Consider the following 24,831-nt stretch of genomic DNA (forward strand, 5'->3'; position numbering starts at 1 on the left):
TTAGTTTAATTTTGAAATTGGCTCCTAAGTACTGTGCTGTTGAACCTTGATTTTGATCCGCTCTCTTACATCTCCAGCAGAGGTATTACCCTCAGATCTGCTTACCCTCAGCAGATGGACTGTGCTTCTTGCTGTGCACGGTGGCGGTGATCCACAGAAAAACTAACCAGGATAAAATTATCAAGCTTATCTTCCAATATAACTTGAATACAGTCACATAGTCGGTAGAAAATAAGGTTTTATACTGTAATATTAGGGTCGTGACAATGCTATAATACTCTAAGGACGGAAGAACCTTATTTTAAGAACCCAGAATTCCTTATGTTATATTCCTAGAATAGCTTTTCCCAGTAAATACCTTGGTTTTTGGGATTTTCCATCTTCCCTATAGTCTTTTAGCAGAGGTGATGGGGAATAATTGCCTGTCTGGACAGGCCATTAATTTAACACCTCTGCAGAGTCTATTGTAGTGCTAAAGACTTTTCTGCTCTCCACTAACCATGTGTCTCGGTGTGGATGGATAAAAATTGCCTTACTTAAGATCAGAAAACAGTTCATCACTGCTCAGTGCAGTTGTTGGTATGACTTTTGAGACATTATTCATCATTTTGCCTGAAAATGCTTTTTTTTGCCTCTCACTTTGATGACTATTAAAGCAAATAAGGTGATTTCATGTAGTCAAGAATCGGGACATACTAGAAAAAGTATCTTTTTGAGTGTATTCATATGGGGAAAATGACTGACTTTTCAAATTTAAATTGTCTTTGCTTTTGAGGGTAAAGATAGGATTTGTACAAAATTTACTTGAGACTTCAAATGAATAGGAAGACGTCTCATAGTTTAATAGTGCAAATAAAAGACAAAATTCGAATGTTGAGATCAGACATCTGTACATGGGGCTGTGAGAAGTGCTGGGGAAATGTGAAAATACTTTCAATTTGGCTTAGCTTTGAAAGTAACTTCTTAATCTGCTAGCATGAGTTAAGCACTTGTGGGATAGCTTTATACCTCCTACTCAAAGCTCTCAGGGACAGCTCACCTGTCACCTCCACTTGTCCCTATATTTCCAGTGTGTAGTGCTGGCAGACAGAAGAGAAGAGTTCCACTAATCTTGTACTATCCCAGTTAAAGTAATCAGTAGCTACCATGATTTCTTTGTACCTGTGGAGCACTGCTGAGACATAATAGCTCCAATAGTCAGATGTCTTTCTTAAAAATACACATCTCAAAATTCTTTTCTACTGACATGATGTTCTTTAAGAACTTCACATCAGATCTCAATATTTGTTATCCAAAGGCTGACAACATTCTGCAAAATATGTGGTAAAAAGCAACAGGAAGAGAGAAACAATTGATTTTTTTTTTTTTTAAATACTGGATAATTTATTTCTGGTAGACAATTTTCTGTACTATCAGAGTATTCAACATTTTTTTATTTGTTGCAGAAGAAGCACAGGCTTTCTGTAACTTTGGACTAAAAAAACAAACATCCTCAAAAGGCTGTGTACATGTGGCTTAGTCCACATGGCTTGAAGGTTGCTCTAAGAAACTATTGTGCCATGACTAGTGCAGAAAGACCTGATACTTTCCAATACCAAGCACTATGAGAGTGATAAAACTAACTTATGTTTCTTTCCATAATTATGATTTTTTTAAGTTTTATTCTTCTGTAGGAAGAGCTTGGGTACCTTTTCTTGGTTACATCATACCTCATGGTGTAAGGATGACTTAGATTATTTTTCTCAGTCTTCCTATAATTTCATTCTGATGTCTAAGTAACTTAATCTGTCTGTGTCTCTTACTTTGGTTCCTGATGTGCAAACTTGAGATAGTAGAAATTCATGATATCATCAAGTTCTTGTGAGGTAGACTCCATTGCTGTGGTGACATTTTATGATATGGTGACAAGTGCTGTAGGAATGCCTGTGTTTTGTGATGCCTGCACTATGATGAATTTGTAGCATTTCTCTATTCACTATTGTACAATTTAATGATGATATTTTTCTACTCCTTCTACTGTAATACATACCATAAATCTGTCTGAAAGTAGACATCATCTTTCTTATGGCATTTGTACTTAGAATCCTGCTCCATCCTAGTGGTAAAAGGATACTTCAGTAGTTGAAATGTGGGCAGGGATGAGCTCTGTCTCTGTCCCATGTCTTCAGACATACCCATTCTTGAGGGTCTCCTTTGAATGCCAGTGTAACTTAATTTTTCATGTATTTCAATAGAGATTCCAATGCTTTCTGGCAATTAGTCTCTGTTTTCAAGTTGTAGTTATCAAGCTGGTAAAGATTTTTAAAACCTCCAGTAAATGTCACAAAATATTTATTTTTGCAAAAAGAAACTCTTGTTTCTCTCTGTTCCATCATACAGTGAGATTTTTTTAGCCTCTCTCTCTAGGACTTGTAGAATATTTATAGCCTTGAAAATATAAGCACCATTTGGGGGTCTTTTGATATTCTTATGCCTATCCATCTGTAAATAGTTTGCTATCGTGTAAGTAATTGTGCATGTAAATAAGTGGCACTCAATATTGTGTATTTGTAATCAAATTCAGAAATCAAAATGAGAATAATTTTATTTTAAATATGAAAGAATTATTTTAAGTGTGTTCATAGGAAACTTAATCCATATCCATATGTATGTGTTTGCAGGAAATAAATTATGCTTTTCACAATGTAGTAGTAGTTGTTAATTCATAGGAATTCTGCATTTCTGCATTACAGCTGTATGTTTTCTAACAGAAGCAGAACTATCTTTCTTATACTTGCAACTTCAAAATGTAGGTCATTGTGTTGGCGAATGTAGGTCAGAGGAGGAAGAAGACAGAATTCAAACTCCTCCACATGGATCTTTAAGCTTATCCCTGTTTTGAAGGTAAAGAGGCTTACCTACCTGTTCAGGCACGTGAAGCTTTTCCTTTCACTAAAATTAACACTGGTATCCTGGCTTCTGGCTTCTTGGCTTAGCTGAGAGCACTGTGTGCTTCCACGCTTGTGACTTGCTCATGAAAGGCCTCCTGACTCCTGCTTCTTTAGCTTCCAGCTGCTTATACCATTGCTGAGGTGACCTTTCCTTCCCTGTGGGGGAATGCAGTGGGAAGGAGAGCTGTGCTCGTTGCTGGCATCTGCCTAAAGAAAAGCATTGTCCTTGCAAAGGTGCTTCACCCTTCTCTCAGCACAGAGCTATCTGATACACCTGCAGTTCCAGCCGATATCAACATTGAAATGGCAGCAGGGGAAGGACAGTGACCCCTCAGAAAAGATTCAGTGACACCATTCAAAGTGCCCTCTCAATAATAACTGCAGAAAAGTGAGAGACATTTGACTGAGGGTACTGAAAAGTCGGATGCTGAAGGGTTTGCTATAATCGACTAGTATTTTTAAAATTCACACATGCTAGAATTTTGCTATGAAAGCGTTTCAGTTTTTTATGTTTGTGAGTGTGAGGGTTTTTGGAATGTGAGACATAAGTATTATAAATGGTGTTAAATTAGCCGTGTCTTCACTAAATATTAAAAAACTTCTATTGCTTGAGTATACACTAGTCACTGCAAACAGAAACATTCTTTATGTTACACTCTAAAATATTTAAACAGTCATTATATTTATTGCAGAATCTGTCATTTTAGCATATTTCAGTGCTCAAAAGCATTGAAATGCTCAAAGGGAGATGAAAAACTGTACAATTCTTAGTGTATGTTTCACTAAAGAATGGGTAGTCTTGTGTGAGTATTTTAACACTTAGCAAGTCTAAGAAAAATATCACATTCAAAAACACCTGATCAGACTGAACTGCATAAAAAGTATTGCATTAGTAATTTTGTCATACATATGTATCATCAGTCTATCTTTTTCCCTTTAAATATCTTTTTAATACAAATGTTATATGTAAAGTTTTGGACAAATCCTCTCTTGGCTTTTGCTTGATCTGCATGCAGTCAAGACGTTTTTAAATTTTCATTATTTCTCACTAGGAGTAAGGCTAGTTCAGAATACTTACTGGATGGAAAGGACGAATTATATTGATGATGGTTTCAGTCAGGCTTTAAGTGATTTAAAGGATGACAGTTTGTCTCCCAAACTCCTGGTTCTGTTAAAAATGTAGTGATGTTTTTAACCTTGAGAACAAAATATGGTAAAAATGGTCTAAAGGATACATATACATAGGAAGCTGCATGGAATTCAACTTACTTCTCTAGAAATATCTAAAAGATGCTCTATATGTCATGTAAGTTTACTGGAATCATTGAAATGTCTGTAGTTCATAATATGAAGTTTGTGTCTCAATTCTTAATGTCATGTGTTGGTGGAGTGGGGGAAGTCAACTCTGGACTTTACTTGTGGACAGACATGTAAACATGGTTTTTCATTGCTAAGCAAACACAGATGAAAAACACATACAAACATAATTCAGCTGCATATGCCTTTGATTCTTCCTCGTTTAACTTTGGGAACCTTTGCAGACACAACTCAAGTTCCTGAGTATGAGTCTGTTTTCCTCAGGCTCCCTCCAGCAATGAAGTCTGGTGCCTGCAGGAGGGCATTCAAGGCACACAGGATCTGTGCTGTCCTCTCCGTGGGCCACAGCACTTCAGTTGCACATTCCAGTGAGGTGGGAGACTGGTCTGGCAAAACAGCCAGTTTCATAAGAGACTGGTTTTGAAGAAATAAATGTACATGGAAGCCTCCAAGTCATTGTCAATGTTGATGATGACCTATGTAAGTTTTATGATGGAAGCTAATGAATTCATGAATAATACAGATTAGGTGCAGAAAGTGTGAATGCTCCTGGCTATTTCTGTAGGAGAACTAGGGGAATTCAAATGAAAATGGCAGGGAAGCAAGTATAAAATGAGAGAGGAGGGGTTTCTTTATATAGCAGGGTGAAACTGTGGTGCTTCCTGGTGCAGCTCTAGAAAGTTTATCACAGAACAACCAGAACAATCTTTCAGTGCCTGTTAAGAGGAATTTAGCACTTGTATCTCCTCTTCTCCTTCTTCTGAATTTCTTGAGCCACAACTAGAAATCACACTTTTCTTGCCGTAGTCCGGGATTTGTCCTTAGCATGTGCTGCTTACAGTCAGACTGATGCCTGACCTAACACAAACTAAGAGAAAAGGAGCTAAATAAAAAGAAACTGGAAAGAAATTGAGTGACTGTAGGATGATTATGATGATGGTGATGATGATGTAGCTAATGAAAAAGTAGAGGGCTCCTGTCCCCTGTTGTAAATAGGCTACAAGGCAAAGTTGGCCTTTCATCTGGCCTAGTACAAACAGGTTGATGTTCATGTGAATGCCCAAGTGAATTAAATTTTATGTGACTTTTAAAGTCTTGAGTATTGCATATATATGTGTAGATATATGTGTATGTTTATGTGTGTGTATGCATGTATCTATAAATTTCTGATCACTAGTTGTGATGAAATCTATGAAATACTCAATTCCAATGCTTAAATCCTAGGTCTTCTTTTTGTTTTTCTTTTTATTTATGGCAAATATAGAAAATAAAACAGTGGGTAGAGCTCTGCAAATGGTAATATGCATTCAAATATTATTTTTATACTGGAAAAAATCTGTTCTAAGAAGGCAAATATCTTTGTTTTCTAGGTCTCTGGCCATCTGAAGAAGTGCTGGCTTACTACTGCCTAAAGCATAATGAAATATTCAGGTACAGAGTTAAACATAAAAAGATATTTTCCAATCTCTTAGTTTTATTGTATCTGCATGGTAAAGATTGCTATGATTTAAGTCTTCAGATTAAATTTAAAATGTTCAAGGTGAAAGCATGTTGCTCTTAACAAAGAATTCTCAGCTGCCTTTGGGTACTAATATTGCACAGCAAGCTTTCTGCTATATGTCAAAGACTTTTGATTTCCACTCAAGGCGTTTTATTTCACTTTGATTTTTGGGAAACAAAAGTGAAGCTCCAATCGATCAGTGCTGATTGTGAAGGTCAGGAAAAATAAGATATTCTTTAAACTGACATCTGTTGCAAAAGCAAGCAAAATATTATCTGATGAAATACATAAAAATCACTGCTTATAGTAAGAGGAATTTGCACTCATTTTTAAGTGTTGTGGAACAGTTTTGAAACATCCTTCACTTTTATTCAAAACTTGTAGAAGTCAGCTATCAAGGCTCCAATAGGAACATCTAAATATAAAATCTGTCCTGCATCCACTTTCCTTCCCCCTGACTATACTGAGATTTGCACTTGGAAATCCTTGAAGTTTCATTGTCTGAGGGATGAATAGGGTGCAAAAAAAGCTATTATAACAATGCATTTGGAGGCAAAAATTCTGTTCTGTGTGAGGGTGTAAGGCAAATACCAAGTAAACCAGACTTGGATAGAAAATCCCAGTCTGTGTAAATATGGCATTGGGTAAAATCAGGAAGACCAAACTGTAAGTCCCTGCCCCTTGTACCAAATGAGCAACTTGCTTAGACTGCTATCAGTAATCAAAGACTGTCAGGTTTGTTGTTGCTGCAATGGCTTCCGAGGTATTTTAAAGTCTTTTTTACCAGCACTTCACTTGAAGAAGAAGTCCGGATTCTTCGGCTTTGGTTTTCAAGGTTGTTTATTTTCTCTTATCTAATACATGCTTTTTCGGACCTGTGGAGGTCTGTCCAGCAGGTCAGGTTGAGGCACTGACTGCCCTCAGGGCACTGTTACCTTTTTATACTAAAAACTACATGTACTTTATTTACTACAATTTTCCAATACCCTATCACCTATGTTAGACATTGTCTCTATCCTAAACCAATCCAAAAGTGCCACCATCATGGTAGAAGATGGAGGACCAGAAGAAGAAGGAAAAGGTCACGCCCAGATTCCTCCATTTTGCCTCTTGAACCCCCATTCTAAGAACCTCAAAAATTCTACTTTTTCACCCTGTGATAAATTTACTATAATTCTATTCAAACCCTTGTGGCTTGTAACTCCTCGCACAAAGTTGGTAATTGTTTCCATGGATTAAAATCAAAGTCACAGTGTCTCTGACTCTGTGCCCCCTGCCAGGGTCTTGAGTCCTCCAGGGCAGTGAGAGGAATGTGCTGGGTTCTGACAAAAGACCTGGCACCAAAGTGTGCTGTGGTCCATACAGCCTCATTCCTGCTCCATCCACCACCTGAACAAGCGTGGCCCGTTAGGGGAGGCAGCTCACACACCTGATGTGGCAGCCACTGCTCCTTCCTCCCAAGTTGGTTGTGTGCCTTCTGCTGCTCTAGGGATGTCCCTGTAGTACTTTGCTGTCTGGCCCCATGCTCATATGCTCTACTCCTTCTCCAGGGCTCCTCCCAGCAAACCTCCTGTGCTGCTCACTCAGAGGGTATTTTCCCAGTTTGGGTATGCAAGCCGCGATATTCAGAGACAACTAGCAGTCAACTTCCATGGAGTAAATGGGCAGTTTCACATCCTAATATCTCAGGATTATGCCCTTCTAACAGTACTCTCAGAGTAGAGTTTCTTATGTGAATTCTCATTTATAAATGTCACTATATGTTGCCTGAGAGACAGATACAACTTTTAAAACTTGCCAGTAAGGGAATTGGCACTGAAATAAATTTCATATGCATGAATATTTGTGTGTATATGTGAATGCTTATTTACTTTGTACATAGAAATTTGGTTCAAAATGTACTAAAAGCCTTACACTGGATACTTTCTGTGTTTATTTCACTAAGTATGATTCTTATAAAGGAGTAAGTGCCTTGTAAACCTTATATATAACCATGTGTATATAGTTTTAATATATAATACACTTGGTTTAGAAAAACTAAAATTTATTTGAGGAAAAACCTATAATCATTCTGTTTAAAAATACAAATTGTAAATTTCTCCATTTTTTTTAATATTATTACTGGGTTTATGCACAGCTTGTTCCTCCAAGGTATGTCTTTCTTTTGTCTCATTTTGATTAAATAGGACAACTAGACTTTTTTCAAATAAAATTTGTGGTGTCTAAGAAAAATAAATCTAACCTGTCCAGACAGTGAGCATTATTATACAGTCATACAGCCTAGTCTGCTCGCCTCAGTGAACAAAATATCAGCATCTTTATGCTGATACTGATATGGCATCTTAGATGCTCTTCCTAAATATCAGTGTTGAGTGAGTAGGGAGGTGACCCTTTCAGATAAAAATAGACTTTCAGATGTAAATGTTTTAAGGGAGAAGAAATGATGCACCAAAAAAAAAGCAACCAAGAAACCCTCCAAAACTCAGCCAAACAGTTAAGCTAAAATTCCATTTTCTGCCTGTCAGAAGTGTCTCAATGGGAATGCTCCTGCCAGCTGTAACAGTTGCCGCAGATTTTACTATAAAGCAGCATGTTCCTAAGCTGAGGCTCTGCCTTGCCCCAGACACTGCTTCACACACAGTTTCAGTGCAGGGTCAGCATCCCTCCCTCCTCCCCTCCTGGGGCAGGCCATGGCTCTGGAGGACATTCTTTATGGCTCCCCCTGCAAGCTCCCATCCGGCACACTCTCTGCGCCAAATTATATTTCACATGCACGTCTTAATAACAGCACAGTATGGTCTAAGTTAAAAGCAGCCTTTTAGACCATGTATTCAGCCCTTTGATCGGGCTCAGTTTAGGCTCTTGACACTAACTTCGTTTCGTTTTCTGAGGCTTAACCGTTTGCTGTTCCCATCGTTGTTCATAACAGCATTGTTTGTAGGTCACTTGCAGTTTTAAGTGCTAATTGAAGGATCAGATTTCTTCGTGTGTAATTATTTTGTGGTATACAGCTTGCTTTAAAACTTCTCTGTTTTTAATATAAAAAGGCTTTTAGGCATAACTGTATGGAGAGAGATATAAATAATATTAATTTCCCCTTTTACTTCTCTAGCTGTTTTTGCAAGAATGAATGTGGATTAACGTTGTTATCCTTTCCTAACAATTATCTTTCGCTACTCTAGCTAGTTTAGTTCTAAAAGACAGAGCCATTGACAAGGGAAAAAAGGGAACCTTCTCAGATTTTTCAGCTCAGCGGTGGTAATGTTGCACTGAACACTAATGAGGGAACCCCCACTGATTTGCCTGCTTTGTGACTTTTCTATTTCATAATTATTTTTAAAACGCAAAACGACATGAGGTAGCCTAGTCATGTCTCTACAACTTCCTGGTAGCTCAGTTCTTACTGCAGATGGCAATTTGTTCTTGTAACATATATGTCTCTCTGACCATTTTCATCTAATTTGTATGGGTTCTACCATTTCCTTTCTCTCTTTCAGGGACCTTGCTGTGTGTGAGCTAGGGGGTGGCATGACATGCTTGGCTGGGCTCATGGTAGGTCTTTTCTCAATTCCAATCCCATTCAGAGGAAGAAACAAAAGGAAAAATGTTCCAGTGCCTCCAACTGCTGGGTCAGAGAACTGTCAACAGCCTCAGCTGCGGTCAAGCTGCAGAGTCTTGAGAGACCTTCTAGATTGACTTGCTTTCGTATCATATTGATTTTATGGTTGCCTCGATGAGCAGAAACATTTTACCTCAGTGTAGTCAATATCTTTTGTTGTGACATTCCAGGCCACGTACTGTCTGTCTTTCATTGCCATAGCCGAAGCTTCTTTTTTTTTTCAGATTATAGTCCCATTTGCTAAGATACAGGAATAGCCTGGCGAATCACAGTTGGAGCACCATGATATAGCTGCTAATGTTTTGCCTGCATTATTACACCAACAAACATGATCCAGAGCTCTCGGTAATTAGATTCTTTTGAATTAGATTGGCCATTCAGGAGAGTCGTTCACCATTCTCTGGGTTCTGAGTCATGTATTCAGGAGATATTATGTAGCAGTGCAGTGCATTAGACAAGTTTTTATGTCTCTACAAATAAAAGCATATTGTTACACTGATTGGCATTTGACAAACCTGTCGCTCTTATACAATGTGTCGAGGTTACAGCCCAATGTGCGAGCATGTCAAAGCTCACAAAAAAATTACCCTTACAAAGCCATCTGCCTGCAATGCAAAGTTATATGAAGGGCATCAGGCAGTCAGACAGAAGCAAGCTGAAAGGCAGAGTGACAGCCTTGTATGATGGCTCTACTAGATAAACAGAAGCCCGCAAATGAAAGCCTCTCAGAATACCATCATCGGCTGTCACAATGCAATTACGGAACAGAATGATAGCAAGATAGAGGCTCCCGCAAATGGAATGATAAAAGTATTGACTGATTTGATTGAATGATTAAAATAATGCAGACATAAAATGAAAAAAGATTGAAGATTGTTACAGAGAAATAGGTGAGGAAGCATGATACTGAAGGCTTGTCACTCCTGTCTTCACTTCCACACAGACAAGCATATTTGCTCATTGTTTGCTGTGCTCTTTTTTTCAGGTTGCTATTTCTGCAGATGTCAAAGAAGTTCTGTTAACTGATGGAAATGAAAAGGCCATCAAAAGTATCCTTATTCAGATAGAAAACTGGTTTGTTGTGCTCGTTCCTTTTTACTGGCTGAGTAACAATCGATATAAAGACAGACAGCATGGGGCATATTAAGAAAAAGTCCCCACATAAGTAATTAAAAAACAGATGTGGAATATCTTGAACAGAGCAGCAGCTTCCCCCATAATAAATGCCACATTTTCTCTGTTAATTAAAAATGCACATGTTGGTATAGAACATGTACTGTAGTAAATATTTGCCCCGTGGTTGAGTGGTGGAAGATTCATGTGTGTATGAGGCACATTACAGGAGGTGTAGGAGGGAATCAAATCATCAGCTCCCCTCCATGTATGAGTTTTGCATAAGGGCTAAATTTTTTTTCTACTTTCAGGTACTAGCCCCTTAAAGCATACTCAGCATTCTTATATTTTCAGAGCTTTCCCAGTGTGTGTTAAAATGTTTCATTGTCACTGCTAAGTTATAACTGCCTACAAATTGCCCATTTAGTCTGCTTAATCAATTACCAATTTATCATTATTTCTCTTGATGTAAGATTGCAAAACTCCTCTGTCCCTTGTAGGAAGTATTTTATTGTATTTCTTATATTAGAATAAATTGCTATTATGCCTTTCTAATATGAACAGATAGTTCATAAAATTGAACTGGACTTGGGTTAAGCAAGAGAATGAGTGAGCATAATTTGTGGCCACATTAAATATCAGCACAGAACAAGAACAGATATATATGGTGAATACTAATAGCCCTTAGAAACTGAGAGGAAAAAAAGGAAGATATCTATTTGCTTTTGTTCCTTGATAATCTTTCCATTTACATTTTCAAGCAGGCTAATTTTTCAGGTTTTGGCCACTGCAGCATCAGAATTATTTCTTTTTGATATTTGTATATATTTGAAAGCTAATGTAGTGAGTACTTAGTAAAAAAAATAACTTAAACTAATCTGTAGCTTAAATGAATTGCAGTTGCTGATGCCTGTTAAAACAGGAGACATTTCAGTGCAATAATATTAGCTATTACCTTTTAAAAAAACTTTCTCAGAGGTAACTGAGGTAACTATAATTGCTGACAACACTTGAACAATTTCATGTTAAAAACAGTCAATCCTAGATCATATCTGTTAAAACGAGGTAAGCCTGCTAAAAGTCTCCTTTTTCTTGAAAAGGCAAGTTCTCACCTGTTTTCCAGGGATTATTATTTTGTTAAATTCTAATATGTTAGACTGGTGTCTTTAGGAGGAAGTTTTCATTATTCTGTGTATTTTAATCAGCACTACCCTTCCAATCTTTCTTCCATGTCATTATGAAGATAAAAAATGTAGGAGAAGTGTTTCAAAACTAGTCTAACAAAACAAACTCATGTTGTATAGAAGCATAGATATTTAACAAAAGGTAATTTTACCCACAAAAAGCTTCAGGTGGGCTCAGTAATCATCAAGTCAGCAAATGTCTTGCATAGCAGATTCCATAAACCTGAACTTTTTTGAAATTTAGAAGTCTTTTATAACGGAAAATTGGCAAGCGCGAAAATATTCACTCAGTCCTTGGAATTAAGCAAATAAAAGTGCTTTTATTCCTGAAAAAGATACTGTTAATATTACCTAATTATCACACCTTAGTTTTTCACAATATGTTTTAGAAATGTCTTCTGTTCCCAGAAGTCTCACAAGAGGTCTTCATCTGTATTCACTCAGTGAATCCCTTTCAGGGAAGTGATTGGTGGAAGGTTCTAACAGGAATTTATTTTTCTTTTTTAACATTTGGTGCTCAGAAGGCTCAGCATTCAGAGTGCTTTTATTGTGTTGGATTTTACAATGGGCTTAATATTAGCAGGGTGCCAAAGTGCAGCAGGCTAAGAACTTTACTGTGTAGGTGAAATGTATTCTTAAAAGTGCACATAATAAAATTCCTGTTGCATTTTATATGGTTTATGGACTTCTGTAGTAATTTTATGATCTGTCTTACGGTAATTTTCTTTTGCACTCTTTCCTATGGTGACTGGCTGTAATAGAAGTTTAGGCTAAATTTAGATCTGTTTCAGCCTCCCCAGACTCACTGAAATCAGGGTAGAATTTTAGGTGCAATTGAAAGTAGCATTCACCCCAAGTGCCACTGGCTACAAATTATGTATTTTTGCCTGTTCTTACTATTGCTGATGGTATTTTTTGATTGTTTAGCATACCAAATTAAAGTAATGTGGGATAAAATACTGTTTTCTTTTCTAGATTCTGCTCTTCAGGAATAGTTAATGTCTAGTATTATGGTTTTTATGTAGGTATTACAGATTAAAATAATCTTGTTTTAAAATTACTGTTTACATCTTCCCTTTAAATTTCTTAGGAAGCTTAAATTACATGCCAGTCATACTATAATATCCAAAAATTACTTTCCAAAAAGTAAAAGTGGTTGTCAACAAAAAAGAAAAAAATCCCTGTCAGAAGCCAGGAAATCACCAAGCAAGCCTGCTAATTATTCTTAATGGGCAAGATGAGCACATTAAGAAACAAATGAATACATCAGTGAAATGTAATTGAAAATCGACCTGGCAATAGTGCATTGCATCTGAGAATCTGCCTTTGTATTATCAACATCATCATAATTATTGTTGTTTTTGTTGTTGCTATCCCTATTCAGTGAGCATAACTAACAGCTTTGCTTTGTGAAATCTCAAGCTTTTGAGGATTTGATTTTTCATTTGATTTTTGACATGCTTCCTATTAGTCTCCATTTCATACTGCCACATGGAGTATTCACTATGTGTGTTTTCAATATCCATATTAGGATACATTATTGAAATGTTAGAAGTTTAAAAATTTCTACAAATGAATTAATCAAATAATTGTTGCCATTCCAACCCTTTCATTGTGAAATCTATTGCCATATTTTGTATTAGTTAATCATCTTATATATGATGTTTATGGAGGTTTTTAAAAGGATGCTATGTCTTGAGTTGCTAGACTATTTAAAAGACTTCACTCTAATTCCTTTTGCTTATCATGAGCAGGTTTGAATTGATTCAATAGATCGTTTATATTGCAAAATCAATAAAATAAAGACAGATGTTACTCTTTTTGCCACTTTGTTCAGAACTTTATTGCTAATTTAGTGTGTTTTATCTAAGTTCTTTCGGTATCATTTAAATAGGGAAAGTTTTAGGATTAAAACTATAGATGTTTCAAGTGAATAGTAGAGATAAACATGAGCAGAGTTATCAGATTCATCCCCTGTTGTAATTTTGGGTGATATGCATTCAGATAGAAATTTTCAATTTACGTCTGTGACATAAGTCAGTCATGAACACCAAATTTTATTTCTCAAACCACTAGAAGCATGTTTAGCACATTGACATTTCCAAATCCAAGGATGAGATTTCTTTTAGTAAAAATGGTCTCCTATTTCAGAGAGGCTGGGTGCTTTCTGCCTTAGCTCTATTTCACACCATGCACTGGTGACTTGAACTACTGTCTGAAAGCATCAATAGTACAAAACATTGTTGCAGTGCACTATAATGGCCATTAAAATAGAGTGTATGGATCTTTCAACAGTCCAGGGAAATTTAGGTTAGAAGGGTCATGTTTAGCCTGAATGCCTGAAAATATGGACTCCTAAATTATTTTTTAAATCTAGTATTAACGTGTTTATAACCATTATTAATAGTTTTGCTCAGTTATATAATTGAAGTGCAGTGTAGCTAATTTATCAACAATGCTATTTCTGCACCTCTTTAAAAGTAGTAAGGTCTGCTCATGGAGTTATTTATGCCTTACTTTTGCTGCCCAGGTGTAGACCATTCATTTACTACTCCTCATTATATATTGTGGAAACTAGTTAAAAGGCACATCAAAACTACAGAGATTTGTTTAAACCAGTTTTCTGTCATTCCATTTCTAGTCTTTACTTCACAAAATACCAGTGTTTGTCTTTTCCAGTGTTTGGATAGAGACTTTCCTGAAATAACTTTTCTTAAATAACCAACTCTATTAGGAAGCAAAATTATGTGATTTCAGCAAAGCAAAGCAAAGATATATCAAAGCAAAGAAAAAGGTCTATCAACAATATTTCAAATTAGCCTGACTCTTGTATTCAATTTTCTTATAAGAGCACTTTCAAGAGATCTGACATATTTTGCGGACCTAGAAACATCCTCCTAATTAACATCAGTTTTCCTATACATTAAATAAAAAAGAAGGATCTTTTACATCTTTACCAAAAATGTCTGTTTAAAATAATTATTTTAAAATAATTATTTACATTTGAAATTGAACCATTCAGGAATGCATGGATTCACACTGGTAACAATTAATATTCTCAGAGTTTTCACTTACTTACAACACCTTTGGATTCCAGTGCACTTCTCACTAACCACATGTGATCAATCATGACAGTTATCTTTGGAGCCATAGATGACTGGGCCCAGCTTCCCATGAAAGTTCTCCTTGACAGCCTTTGCTTTAACCTGACTGAATCGGCTACCCAAATTTGTGACTTGAACTTCCAAACTACAAGAAGCTGAGACACAAGCCTGAGGTACTGTTGTGGTATTTAAGGCACTTACTGCTTTCCTTTCTTTTAAGGTGGTTCCTAACCATTCTCATGAAAGCAAATGGACTAGAAACTCCTTTTCCTGTAGGTTAAGGTGCTCCTGTTGTGTATTGGATTCGGCCAGACAGAGCCAAGAACATAGGTGTATCTCTTGTGGGTAGGGTCTTAAAGCACACAAACCTCCAAAATCTCAGCATTAGGTATAGTGATAACAGTGAAAAGTGAAAAGCAGCACAAACTAGGATGGACATTTAGTGGCTGTAAAAATTTCAGTTCTCCATGGTTGTAATTCTTATATTTGTAAATAGTTACCTTTAAATATCTGAGGTATGGCACATCTTTTTTTTCACTTCCCTCTATAGCTACAGGGTTAGAAATTCCTTAAATGAAAGAGTAAATAGAAGTAGGAAACAAGAGCAAATTGCTGCATAGATCTATGGCTGATGTGCTGGAGTAGCAATGTAAAATGTATGCTTCTGAAAAAAGCACAGATCAAAGAGGAACAAACAGACAAGAACATGATGAAGGCATTATAAATGGAAAATAGTTGGGTTTGTTATTTTTATTATTGCTCTAGTTTTGTAGATAATTCTTAACAGTTGTACTACAGATGTAAATGAGATCATCACAAGAAACCAAAATGCTGGAGTATTTAAGACTCAGAAGGTGTCAAGCTGGTAAGATTGTACTTTTTAAACTGATTCTTGCAAGTACTTCTGTATTAATATAGATGTGAAATGTATGCACACATGTGACCTGTTACTGATGCTCACACAGGTATGTGTATGTAAGTAGGTAAGTGATGCAAGAAAGAAATTTAAAAGTATTTTTAAAAAATAGCAAATACAGTATGATTAACCTTGGTGAAAAATCCTCTCTTTCCTTTTTATCTTTTTTTTAATTTACGCTGTCTCTCTTCAGTCTATGATTTAGTGCATGGTTGAAATTTGTCTCCTTCAAAGTCAACACTACCTGTTGTACTGAAAATGAGATTTGGAATGAATGGATCTAAATCTCTGTCAGATTTCATTTTAAATAGCTCTGAAAATTTAGGGTGACAACAAATCCCATTTGCCCCTGAGGTGGATGTTGTTGGAACATCCATGGGAGGCTTTTTGGTCATCCTGTTTGCGTGATCATTATGTTGTCAGTGCGAAGACAGGTGGGGAGATGGGAACCAAGAACAGTGTATTCATCTCTCGCAGTACTTTAAAAGTAAATTATAAAGCACTTCATATTTATGGTATAAGGTTAAGAAATAGAAAATGGTTACCTAGGAGCAAATAGTACACTCTTATTTGTGTATTAAAATTTTTTTTGTTGACTCACATTGCAGAGGAGCACTCAGTCCTTCTAAAACTGGCAAAAGTAAAGCTGAAAAAGGGCTGAGGAAGGCATAGTGTTAATGCAGAATAAGCTTACTTACATAGAGGGTTAAATCCATATGGTTGTAATGACTGTCATTCATGTCATTTAATCCTATGGCTCTGCAGCCATTCTATGTAGGGAAGTTAGTTTAAGTGAGCACTTAGGGCTAGAAAAATTCTGCCTTCATTAGGGTGTGTGTGCATAAAAGTTAGAGATACGTCTCTGCATCCTAATAAGAGCCTGCCAAGTAGACAGAGGCCATGTGGATCCCAGGAATGGTCTTTCAGGTTCTATGTGCTGAACACCTCTTGTGAGCAGTCGCAGACACTCTGCTGAGGAGAGGCTGTGTGGTATGTCCATCCAGAAGCTTAGATTTTTTTTTAAGATTTCCAATTGTTCTATGCGTTGTGTGAGATTTCAGATTTTATCCCTTGTCAAGACTTCAAACCAGGTCTTTTAGATATCAATCAAAAGCACATTTTCTACCCTGTCCTCATTTACATTTATCTAATGCTTAAGGTCATTTGTGATCATTTGAGTGTATTTCAGCATATGGAATCAGTGAATAATAGATTTCAGCCTCACGCTGTGAGGAAAGATTGTGTTTTTACAAGACATGATGTTGTTTACTGGGTGTTAATAATCACTAATTAATAAACATATCTAGACATCATAAAATGTTGCATTTTAAGGAGTAAAAATGTCAAGTGTTTAACTTCTTGAGTGCAATAGCGTTTGAGGTCTTAGTTGCATAAATAAAATAATTAAATTACAAAATAATGTGAAGTACTATATGAAAACATAAGACTCATTATAACACTCGATTTTTAATTCTACATTCTTAAGGGTTTTGCAGATTTGTTGTACAAGTATAAAGTTTTATAAAATGACTCTCTAATGGATTGATCAGTCCTTCAGATTCAGTAATGACGTGGTGCAGTAACAAAGTTACATGATCCATTCTTAATGCCTTGAGGGAACTAAAAGGCTGATGTAAAGTCTGAAGTAACCTTGACTCACTTTTCCTGCAGATGAAAAACCTTAGTTACATGATAGGGAGGGAAAAAAAAAGGATTTAAAAAAACACAAGAAAATGCAGAAAGTGTAGTGTTTTGGATGGAAGAATGCAACACTGGCATGCAAAGTGACATTCACTAACTTCTTTTACATGGATCAGATTTTGCAGGCAAATGAATATCATGATGTCTGTAAGTGACTTACTAAGCATCAATTTAATCTGGAGAAGGCATCTTCTTTCCCATAATCATTTAGACGGCGTCCAGTCTTGCAACTTCACAGTGGCCAGTGCAAAGTTAAAAGATTCCTTCTGTATAAAAGATGATTCAGAATAGACTCTTCTCACAGCACCTTCATCTTATGTTAGGATCTTGCGCTCTGTTCCTGGCACAGGAGCAGAAATTATCAGTCTGAGAGTCAGTTTGAGACTGTTCTGGATATTTAAGTCTATGCCTGGAAAGTATGCCAAAACCTGCATGGAGCAAAAAGGAGCAATCTGGTATCAGCCAAGAGAAGTTAGATTAGGACAAGCTGCCATACATTTATTTATTTAGATTTATACAAAATGCAGTAAATGAGCACTTATCTAGCCCTCTGCCAAGTCTTGATTATTGTTTAAAAATACGGTAATGTAAGCCAAACTGGCAGTTTGTCATATTGTGTGTTATAATGTAATAATAGTAAACAGTTTACTTTGCAGTGGATATACAATTCTATTTTATTTTTATTTTTCATTTGTATGCTCAGGATTTCTTGCTTATGTTTACTAGAAATAGGCACAGTAATACCAAGTTACTAGTAATGTCTGGCCATAGTGAAGGGTATTAATACCGTGTATGGGTTCAACAATTTTATTTTTTTTACAATTCAGAAATTATCCATGAATTGCATTGTTTACCCTATAACTTAGCATATGTTTCTTTGTACCATCAGATGTTACTGGTTTGACATGGTTTATCATTGACGTGGTTTATCATTGTTTTAACATCTCCACCAATCATTAAATTAACAACAAAGACAAGAAATCCCCACTCCTTGCTTTCTATTTGTTGTAATGGGGAAATCTTCCTGACACAGCTGTTAGAGTAGTAGAAGTTTGAAAAGTTGTTGTTATTACAAATGTCATAACTGAATAGGAAGGCTTGCAGTGTATTCTGCAGGCTAACAGACTCAGTCTGTCCTACCGACTAGGGAGTTTGTTCTTCCTTCAGATTCCCTTGGCTGAGAACATGGAAATCTGTAAAGAACCAAAGTTGTGTTCTAATTGCTGATATGGGACCTGTGGAGTTTTAGCCGTGGAGAAGTCTATTGTTTTGGTAAGAGTTGCCTCAGAGAGATTCCATTTCATGTGAGAAAGTAAACAAGGACATGTAACATCAAGCCAGTAACAGAAATGCTTGTGGCAGTGCACCCTTTGGTTTGATTAGTAATAGTGTATCATATACTCTTTATTCATTCCACAGTCATCTTTAGAACCCACATCAAGAATTAATGACCATGTAACCAAAAGAGACAATTCCTTCTGCTTAAAGATCAACAGATAGGTTATAATTTTATTCGAGATTTTAGTGTTCCTTTCCAATGTAATGCAATTACAAGTTTACAGAACTAAATCCATAATAAAAAAAAGTCTTTCAAACTGCTGAATGGCATCCAGCATAACAGTGGATGAGGTCTCAATGACAGCACTGAACTATATTGTCCTGATTGCATTTTTGTATTGCTTTCCTCTTCATGATTGCAAAGGTGAATATTTTACCGTACTGCAATGTTCTTCAAATATGTGAACTTCACAACCTTCCTAATTTCAACTGGTCTTGTAACAGGTTCCATCAATGTGGGACAGACTTGCTCTCTGTTTTCATTCATCAAAATGACCTGAGTGTTGGTAAATTCAAACTTTTTCCAACATTTTATTGAATTCGCTGTGTTTGTCACCTTAGCAACCCTAAAGGTATCCCTTTCTTCCAACTACTTTTCCAGTCTCCTCAAGTAACTGTCTTGCATGACAGCATCTGTAGGTAAGGAGGAAGCTGCCAAAAGGAATATTTCCTGCTCTTTGGTTAGGAAGAAAAAGTTGCTGGTTCCTGCTCACTTAATTTGATCAATTTGTGTGTAAGCGGAAAGAATGGTCTGTGTGCTCCTGTCCATTCTGAAGTTGTAGCTCTTTTTCACAGAAAACTCAACTCAGGTGGAAAGCATTCCACACCTCTGATCGTACTTGCCCTGCTTTACATCGTTTTCTGTTTCAATCTACTTATTTTTAGATGACTGTGATCAGTACTGATCACAGTACAAAGTGTGCATAAATAGGTACATGTAGTGGAATAATTACTCTTTTTGTTCCCCTTCTAAAAATGCTTAACAGTGATTGGCTTTTTTCACTGCAGTTGAGCACAGAGCTAATAGTTTCATGACACGGTCTGTCACAACATCAAGAGCTTTCCAGTGACGGTCATTTTGGAGACCTTCATTTTCTACATCAAGGGATAATTATTTTTTCAGTTGTGCACTTTGCATTTATCCGCACTGAATTTAATTTGTCATTTTATTCTCCAGTTACGCATCCTTCTTTTTCCTTTTCCTCCTTTCATCCTTCTGCAATCTTTCACAGTCTAGTCTTTTCCTTACTATCTTGAATGACTTAACATCAGCAAACTTTGCCACCTCAATGCTCATCTCTTGTAAACATGTTGACTTGAACAGGTCCCAGGAGAACTCTACTGATTATGTCCCTCCACTGTGAGAATTGACCATTTGCTACTACCCTGTTCCCTGTCTTTTGTTCTATTATTTAGCATCATGTCAGGACTCTTCTTCAGTGACAGTCTGTTTTCCTAGAATGTTGATAGTGAGGGCCTTTGCCAATAGCATTTTGGAATCAGAGGCAGGCTGTCTTACCCAGATCTCCCTTATCTGAGTACTTGTTAATGCCTTTGAAGGGCTCAAGGTTTGTAAAACAGGACTTCCTTTTACAGAAGACATATCTAAAAAGGCTTCTATACTGAAATGTCTTTGGTTTCTTTCACAGTGAAGTGAATATTTTTCACTGTTGCAAAGAATTAATTCCAATTCTCTGAAATGTTCTTATCCTCTGTGATTCCCCTTTTCTGTATCCCAATAATCAGCTGATAGGAAGATTTAGCACAAAAGGATAAGTTCACTTAATTTTGACTTACCTGATTTTATCATTATATTTAGTTTTGCAAGTTTGTAATTTTTTCTTCAGTTGGATGCAGCTTCAGCTTTTGGAGGAATACTTGAACATTCTTTTATACTATTTAACCATTCCAGCTGACATTCACAAACTTCCAAGCCTCTCCTATTTGTGTATTTCACCAGTTGTGTTGACTTAATAAAGTACATTTTAAATTGTATTATACCTTCATCTGACTTTATGAGGACAGATAAGAATACATAAGGAGAAAAAATGTGTTATCAAGCTTTGTAAAAAAATTTCTATGAGTTTGGAATAACAGGGGGAGAAAGCATTAAAGTATCATGTTCCATTATTTCAAAGCATTCTTCCTCAGATTTTGACTGTATCTTAGCTTAAAAAACTTTCTCTTGGTAAAACTATTCCTCCTGTATTCTCTTGTGCTGCACAAAAAGATTAGAAGAAGACCGCTGATATGAGAAGGTGTGGATCTTTCCTCCCAGGGCTTTAAAGGAAAAATGTCCTTGAGATGTTTGAGCTGAAGATTATTTGTTCAATTCCTTTTTTGGATCCGTCGTTCCAGCGATGTTCTATGTTATTTCCTGGTTTATGATGTTACCGTTGTACCTTTGTCTACCCTTCCTTGTCTACCTTGGCTCTACATTAGTAGGCAGTCATCATGTACATCTTACACAGTTTCAGCTAATCTTTGCCATAACAAACTTTAATTTTCAATAAGATTATGTTTACAGTGTTGTCTTTGTTTATTTCATTAGGAGTTATTCAAAAGTTAACCAAGGATACTGAAAATGGATGAGGTCCAGGAAATGGGCCGAAGAGTGAATCAGGGTTTGGAAATGAGAAAGTTAAAGAGCTTCATTTACTTGTCAAAGAAAGTAATTGATTGTTAAGAAATGAATTCAGTTTGATCTGAAAGTCTCGTAAAAAAAAAAATATTAAACAGAAGATCAGTCTTTAATCTAGTTTACAAGTACTTAACAAGATATAGAAATTGAAGCTAGGCAAATTGAGCCTAGAAAAAAATGAGATTTGACAGAATGATAATACATTGGAACATCTTTCCATGGGAAGTGATAGTATCTTAAGCAGTGATTGTGTTTGAATCTTTCTGAAACACAAGTATTAGTTTCCTGAGATATATGGGCTTGATACAGAACTTTGAAAATCTTGGATGTTGTGGTGTCTTCTGCCCTTAGAATTTAAATACCTGTGAGCTACATCTTCTCTGCTGTTTTTAAGTTTTCCTCCATTCAGTCCTTCTGCACCTGCATTGTTCATTTTACATTCTTGGGTCTTTTCTTCTGGTTCCCTTGATTATCCTCCCCATGGGTAGACTGTTTTCCTAAATAGACTATAGAGCAAGAAACTGATCTTTTCCTTCTTATTTTTACACAAGTCTATCAGTACAGTTGTGTCACATATGCCTATGCTGTCTTGCACTTTGAAATTATATATTTTTATACCATGTAATTGAGAACCATTTTTTTTCTTCCCAAATGTGCTTCATGGCCATTGCTAAAAATGGTAGTCAGTTTCTGAATAAAGACTGATTTAGCATGTATGGATGTAGAGGAAGGATGTGAAAAGGCAAATTCACAAGCATCACTGGTATTTTTTTTATTAATGTCTTTTTCGTACAAGATATTCTCCCTTCTTTTAAATAAATAGCCATATTTGTGCTGAATGTTGGCTTGTGACATGTCTACAAAATGAAAAGATTTATTCTACAACAGTTGTATTTACATGCAGTGCATTAATTATGTCCCAAAAACTTAGTAGCTTTTGATACACAGCAAATGTGTAAGTGTTAGTACTGTTAGTTTTGAAGACAAAGCTGTAATGTTCCCATCTGAATTTTAGCAAAATATGTTGTACAAAATACGAAAGAGAAAATATGTTCTTAGAATGAGGAATAAGGAAAGTGTATAATTTTATAATGCACTTTTTAAAAGGAACTTTTAGGCAGAAAATCTAGATAGGGTCATGGAATCATAGAATGTCTAAATATTGAAGAGGCCCAGAGTTGGGTGGTGTGGCTTTTTTCTTCTTTTATATTACCATGTTAATGTGATGAGGTTTAATCATTAATTGTTGTACCAGATACTTTATAAACACAGAGCAAAAAGGTGGCTTGTGTTAGAGAATCTATGATCTAAAACCAGAGAGACATATGGTGAGGAAGGATAACAAGGGTAATTGAAGCAAGTATGAGAGGCAGAGTTGGAGGCACAAGAGCCTCTTCTCAGTTTTTAGGTGCTATTTTAAAGGGCGGTTTCAAGGATAATGGAGTAAGTTTGTGAATATTGTGAATAACATAGCAGAAGAAATTTGTACAAGTGTGTGGTTGAAAAGTTAAGTGGAAGATGTAGACTGACATTAAGGCTGATTAAAGAAGGGACTTGTCCTTTCAATATTGAATGAGAGATAAAAAAATAGGGATGTGAACTGTTGTGAAGCATTTGGAAATGACAACTTGCAACTTACCTGGAGCAGGACAGAGAAAGATGACAAGATCAGAGTTGCAGGCAAGAAAAACAATCTTTGTAGCAGCCTGCTGAATAAATATTAATATGGCAAGCCTGCATTTTCCACGCACAGAGAGAACAATATTGTGATGTTTAGATATAAGTGATGATGACATGGTCAAGAGGTTGAGTGAATTGGTAAGAAACTTCTGAGAGGTACTATGCAGAGAAAATAACCAGCAGAGCTGAGTTATGCAGACACAAAGAAAGGTCTAAGCTAAGCCTAGATTACAGACTAGAATTAATGGTTATATCCAAAATGATGATCCTTAAAATGTAGTTACAATGCCTTGTGGTACTTTAGATGCAATGAGCTTCTCACTCACTGAGGCTCTAAAAATACTGAATTAAGGGTCTGTATGCACAGTATGAAGTAGAGAAATGAGTAGGTTTTTAGCTTTTATGGATGAGATAGCCCAAAAATAAAATTCAGAGGAAGAAAAGGCTGAGGTGGAGCATTGTGAAATTATGAGAAATGTGGGAAATGTCTGAAGATAAACTTTAGAGGAGCATATTTTAAAAATTGTAAGACTATTAAAATAACGCAAGCATAAAACAGTGGAATTAAGAATTAAAACAAAGAGCAAGATATATTGGTTTTAAGGGAGATAAAATGTCCAAGAGACTGAGAATAAAGTGCAGATATTAAGCCTAGCTTGAGAAAAATCATTAGTATACTTTGAGAAGAGCAAATCAGTGACATGGAAGTTGCCAAAATCTGCAAGGACGTCGTTAGAAGAATGTGCCCATTGACAATTGTAAATATCACATTAGTAATGCTTAGAAATCTAAGAGGAAAGGAAAAATGGTTGCAGTTGAAAGCTTAACTTTGGTCCCTTCAAACCAGATATGCACTGTAGGGAATGAGATAATGGATAAGAACACAAAGCAAAGTAAAGCAGTGAAAGTAAGAAAGGCAGAAGGTGAAAGGAGGCGGAGAAATAAGAGCAGCCTTGTGAGAATATAATAAGAAAGATGGGGAAATTATATAGGCAATTTTGCAAGATTTCCCAGAAGAATTATAATGATAGGTGTACACATTGCCTCTATCACTAGATTAAAATCCGTCTTCTTGATCTTTATACATAACTAAGGACTCTCAAACCAAGATCAAGGTGCAGAGAAACATCTTGATGATACCCTTTGTTAATGTGTTAATGAACTTGCTTGCTTAATGTCATAGAAAAAGTCATATAAGCCTCCAGACAAAACCTTTTACCTGAACCTGTATACTTTCCAATGATAATGCTTTTCAAAGATTGAAACTTAAATTAAAATATGAAAAGAAGAGGTGGGTAGATAGGGATTCTTGGTAGCTGTTCATCTGCTAATTGGGATGATTTTAAAAATCCTTATTAAAACTACTAATGCATTTTGAAGCAAGTAAGGCTTTTGTCCTTTTTTTCTAATTTTGAATTTTTGTCTTTATCTGCACAACTACTTATCTGCTAATTTGAGAGCTACTCTAGCTTGTGCCATTCATCACAAGAACATCTCAGAGGGTCTTGGAAATGTTTCAAGTTTTAACAATCAGAGACTTAACCTGTTTTTTCTCATATAAGTTACCTGCCTAGACACACTAGGAAGACAAACACTGAATAACAGAAGTTGAATAATAATAGTAATGAAGAATTTTGCATGAGAAATAAAACCTGGTAAAATCAGGTCTTTTGTTGTAGATTGCTGAGATACTTTACCAGTGTAAGGAAAAGAGTGTTGACATTTGTCAGGCTATCCTCCATAAATTAGAATTACTGTACAGGGGAAGCCTTGGCTGCTGTAGCTAT

General features: G+C 36.1%; 1 protein-coding gene across 1 annotated transcript in view; it reads left to right on the forward strand.

Moving 5' to 3' along the window:
• CAMKMT (calmodulin-lysine N-methyltransferase) overlaps positions 1-24,831 on the forward strand; it is a 211,761-nt gene that overhangs the window by 161,790 nt on the left and 25,140 nt on the right. Inside the window, exons 4-7 of the mRNA XM_054280123.1 lie at positions 5,618-5,678; positions 9,246-9,300; positions 10,353-10,416; positions 15,567-15,633. Of these exons, the coding sequence (XP_054136098.1) occupies positions 5,618-5,678; positions 9,246-9,300; positions 10,353-10,416; positions 15,567-15,633 (247 nt within the window). The remainder of the gene's footprint in view (positions 1-5,617; positions 5,679-9,245; positions 9,301-10,352; positions 10,417-15,566; positions 15,634-24,831) is intronic.

The sequence above is a fragment of the Melozone crissalis genome, unplaced genomic scaffold (assembly GCF_028551555.1).
Source record: "Melozone crissalis strain CALT ecotype California unplaced genomic scaffold, PUWL_Pcris_2 ptg000027l_1, whole genome shotgun sequence".
In the NCBI taxonomy this organism is placed as follows: Eukaryota; Metazoa; Chordata; class Aves; order Passeriformes; family Passerellidae; genus Melozone; species Melozone crissalis.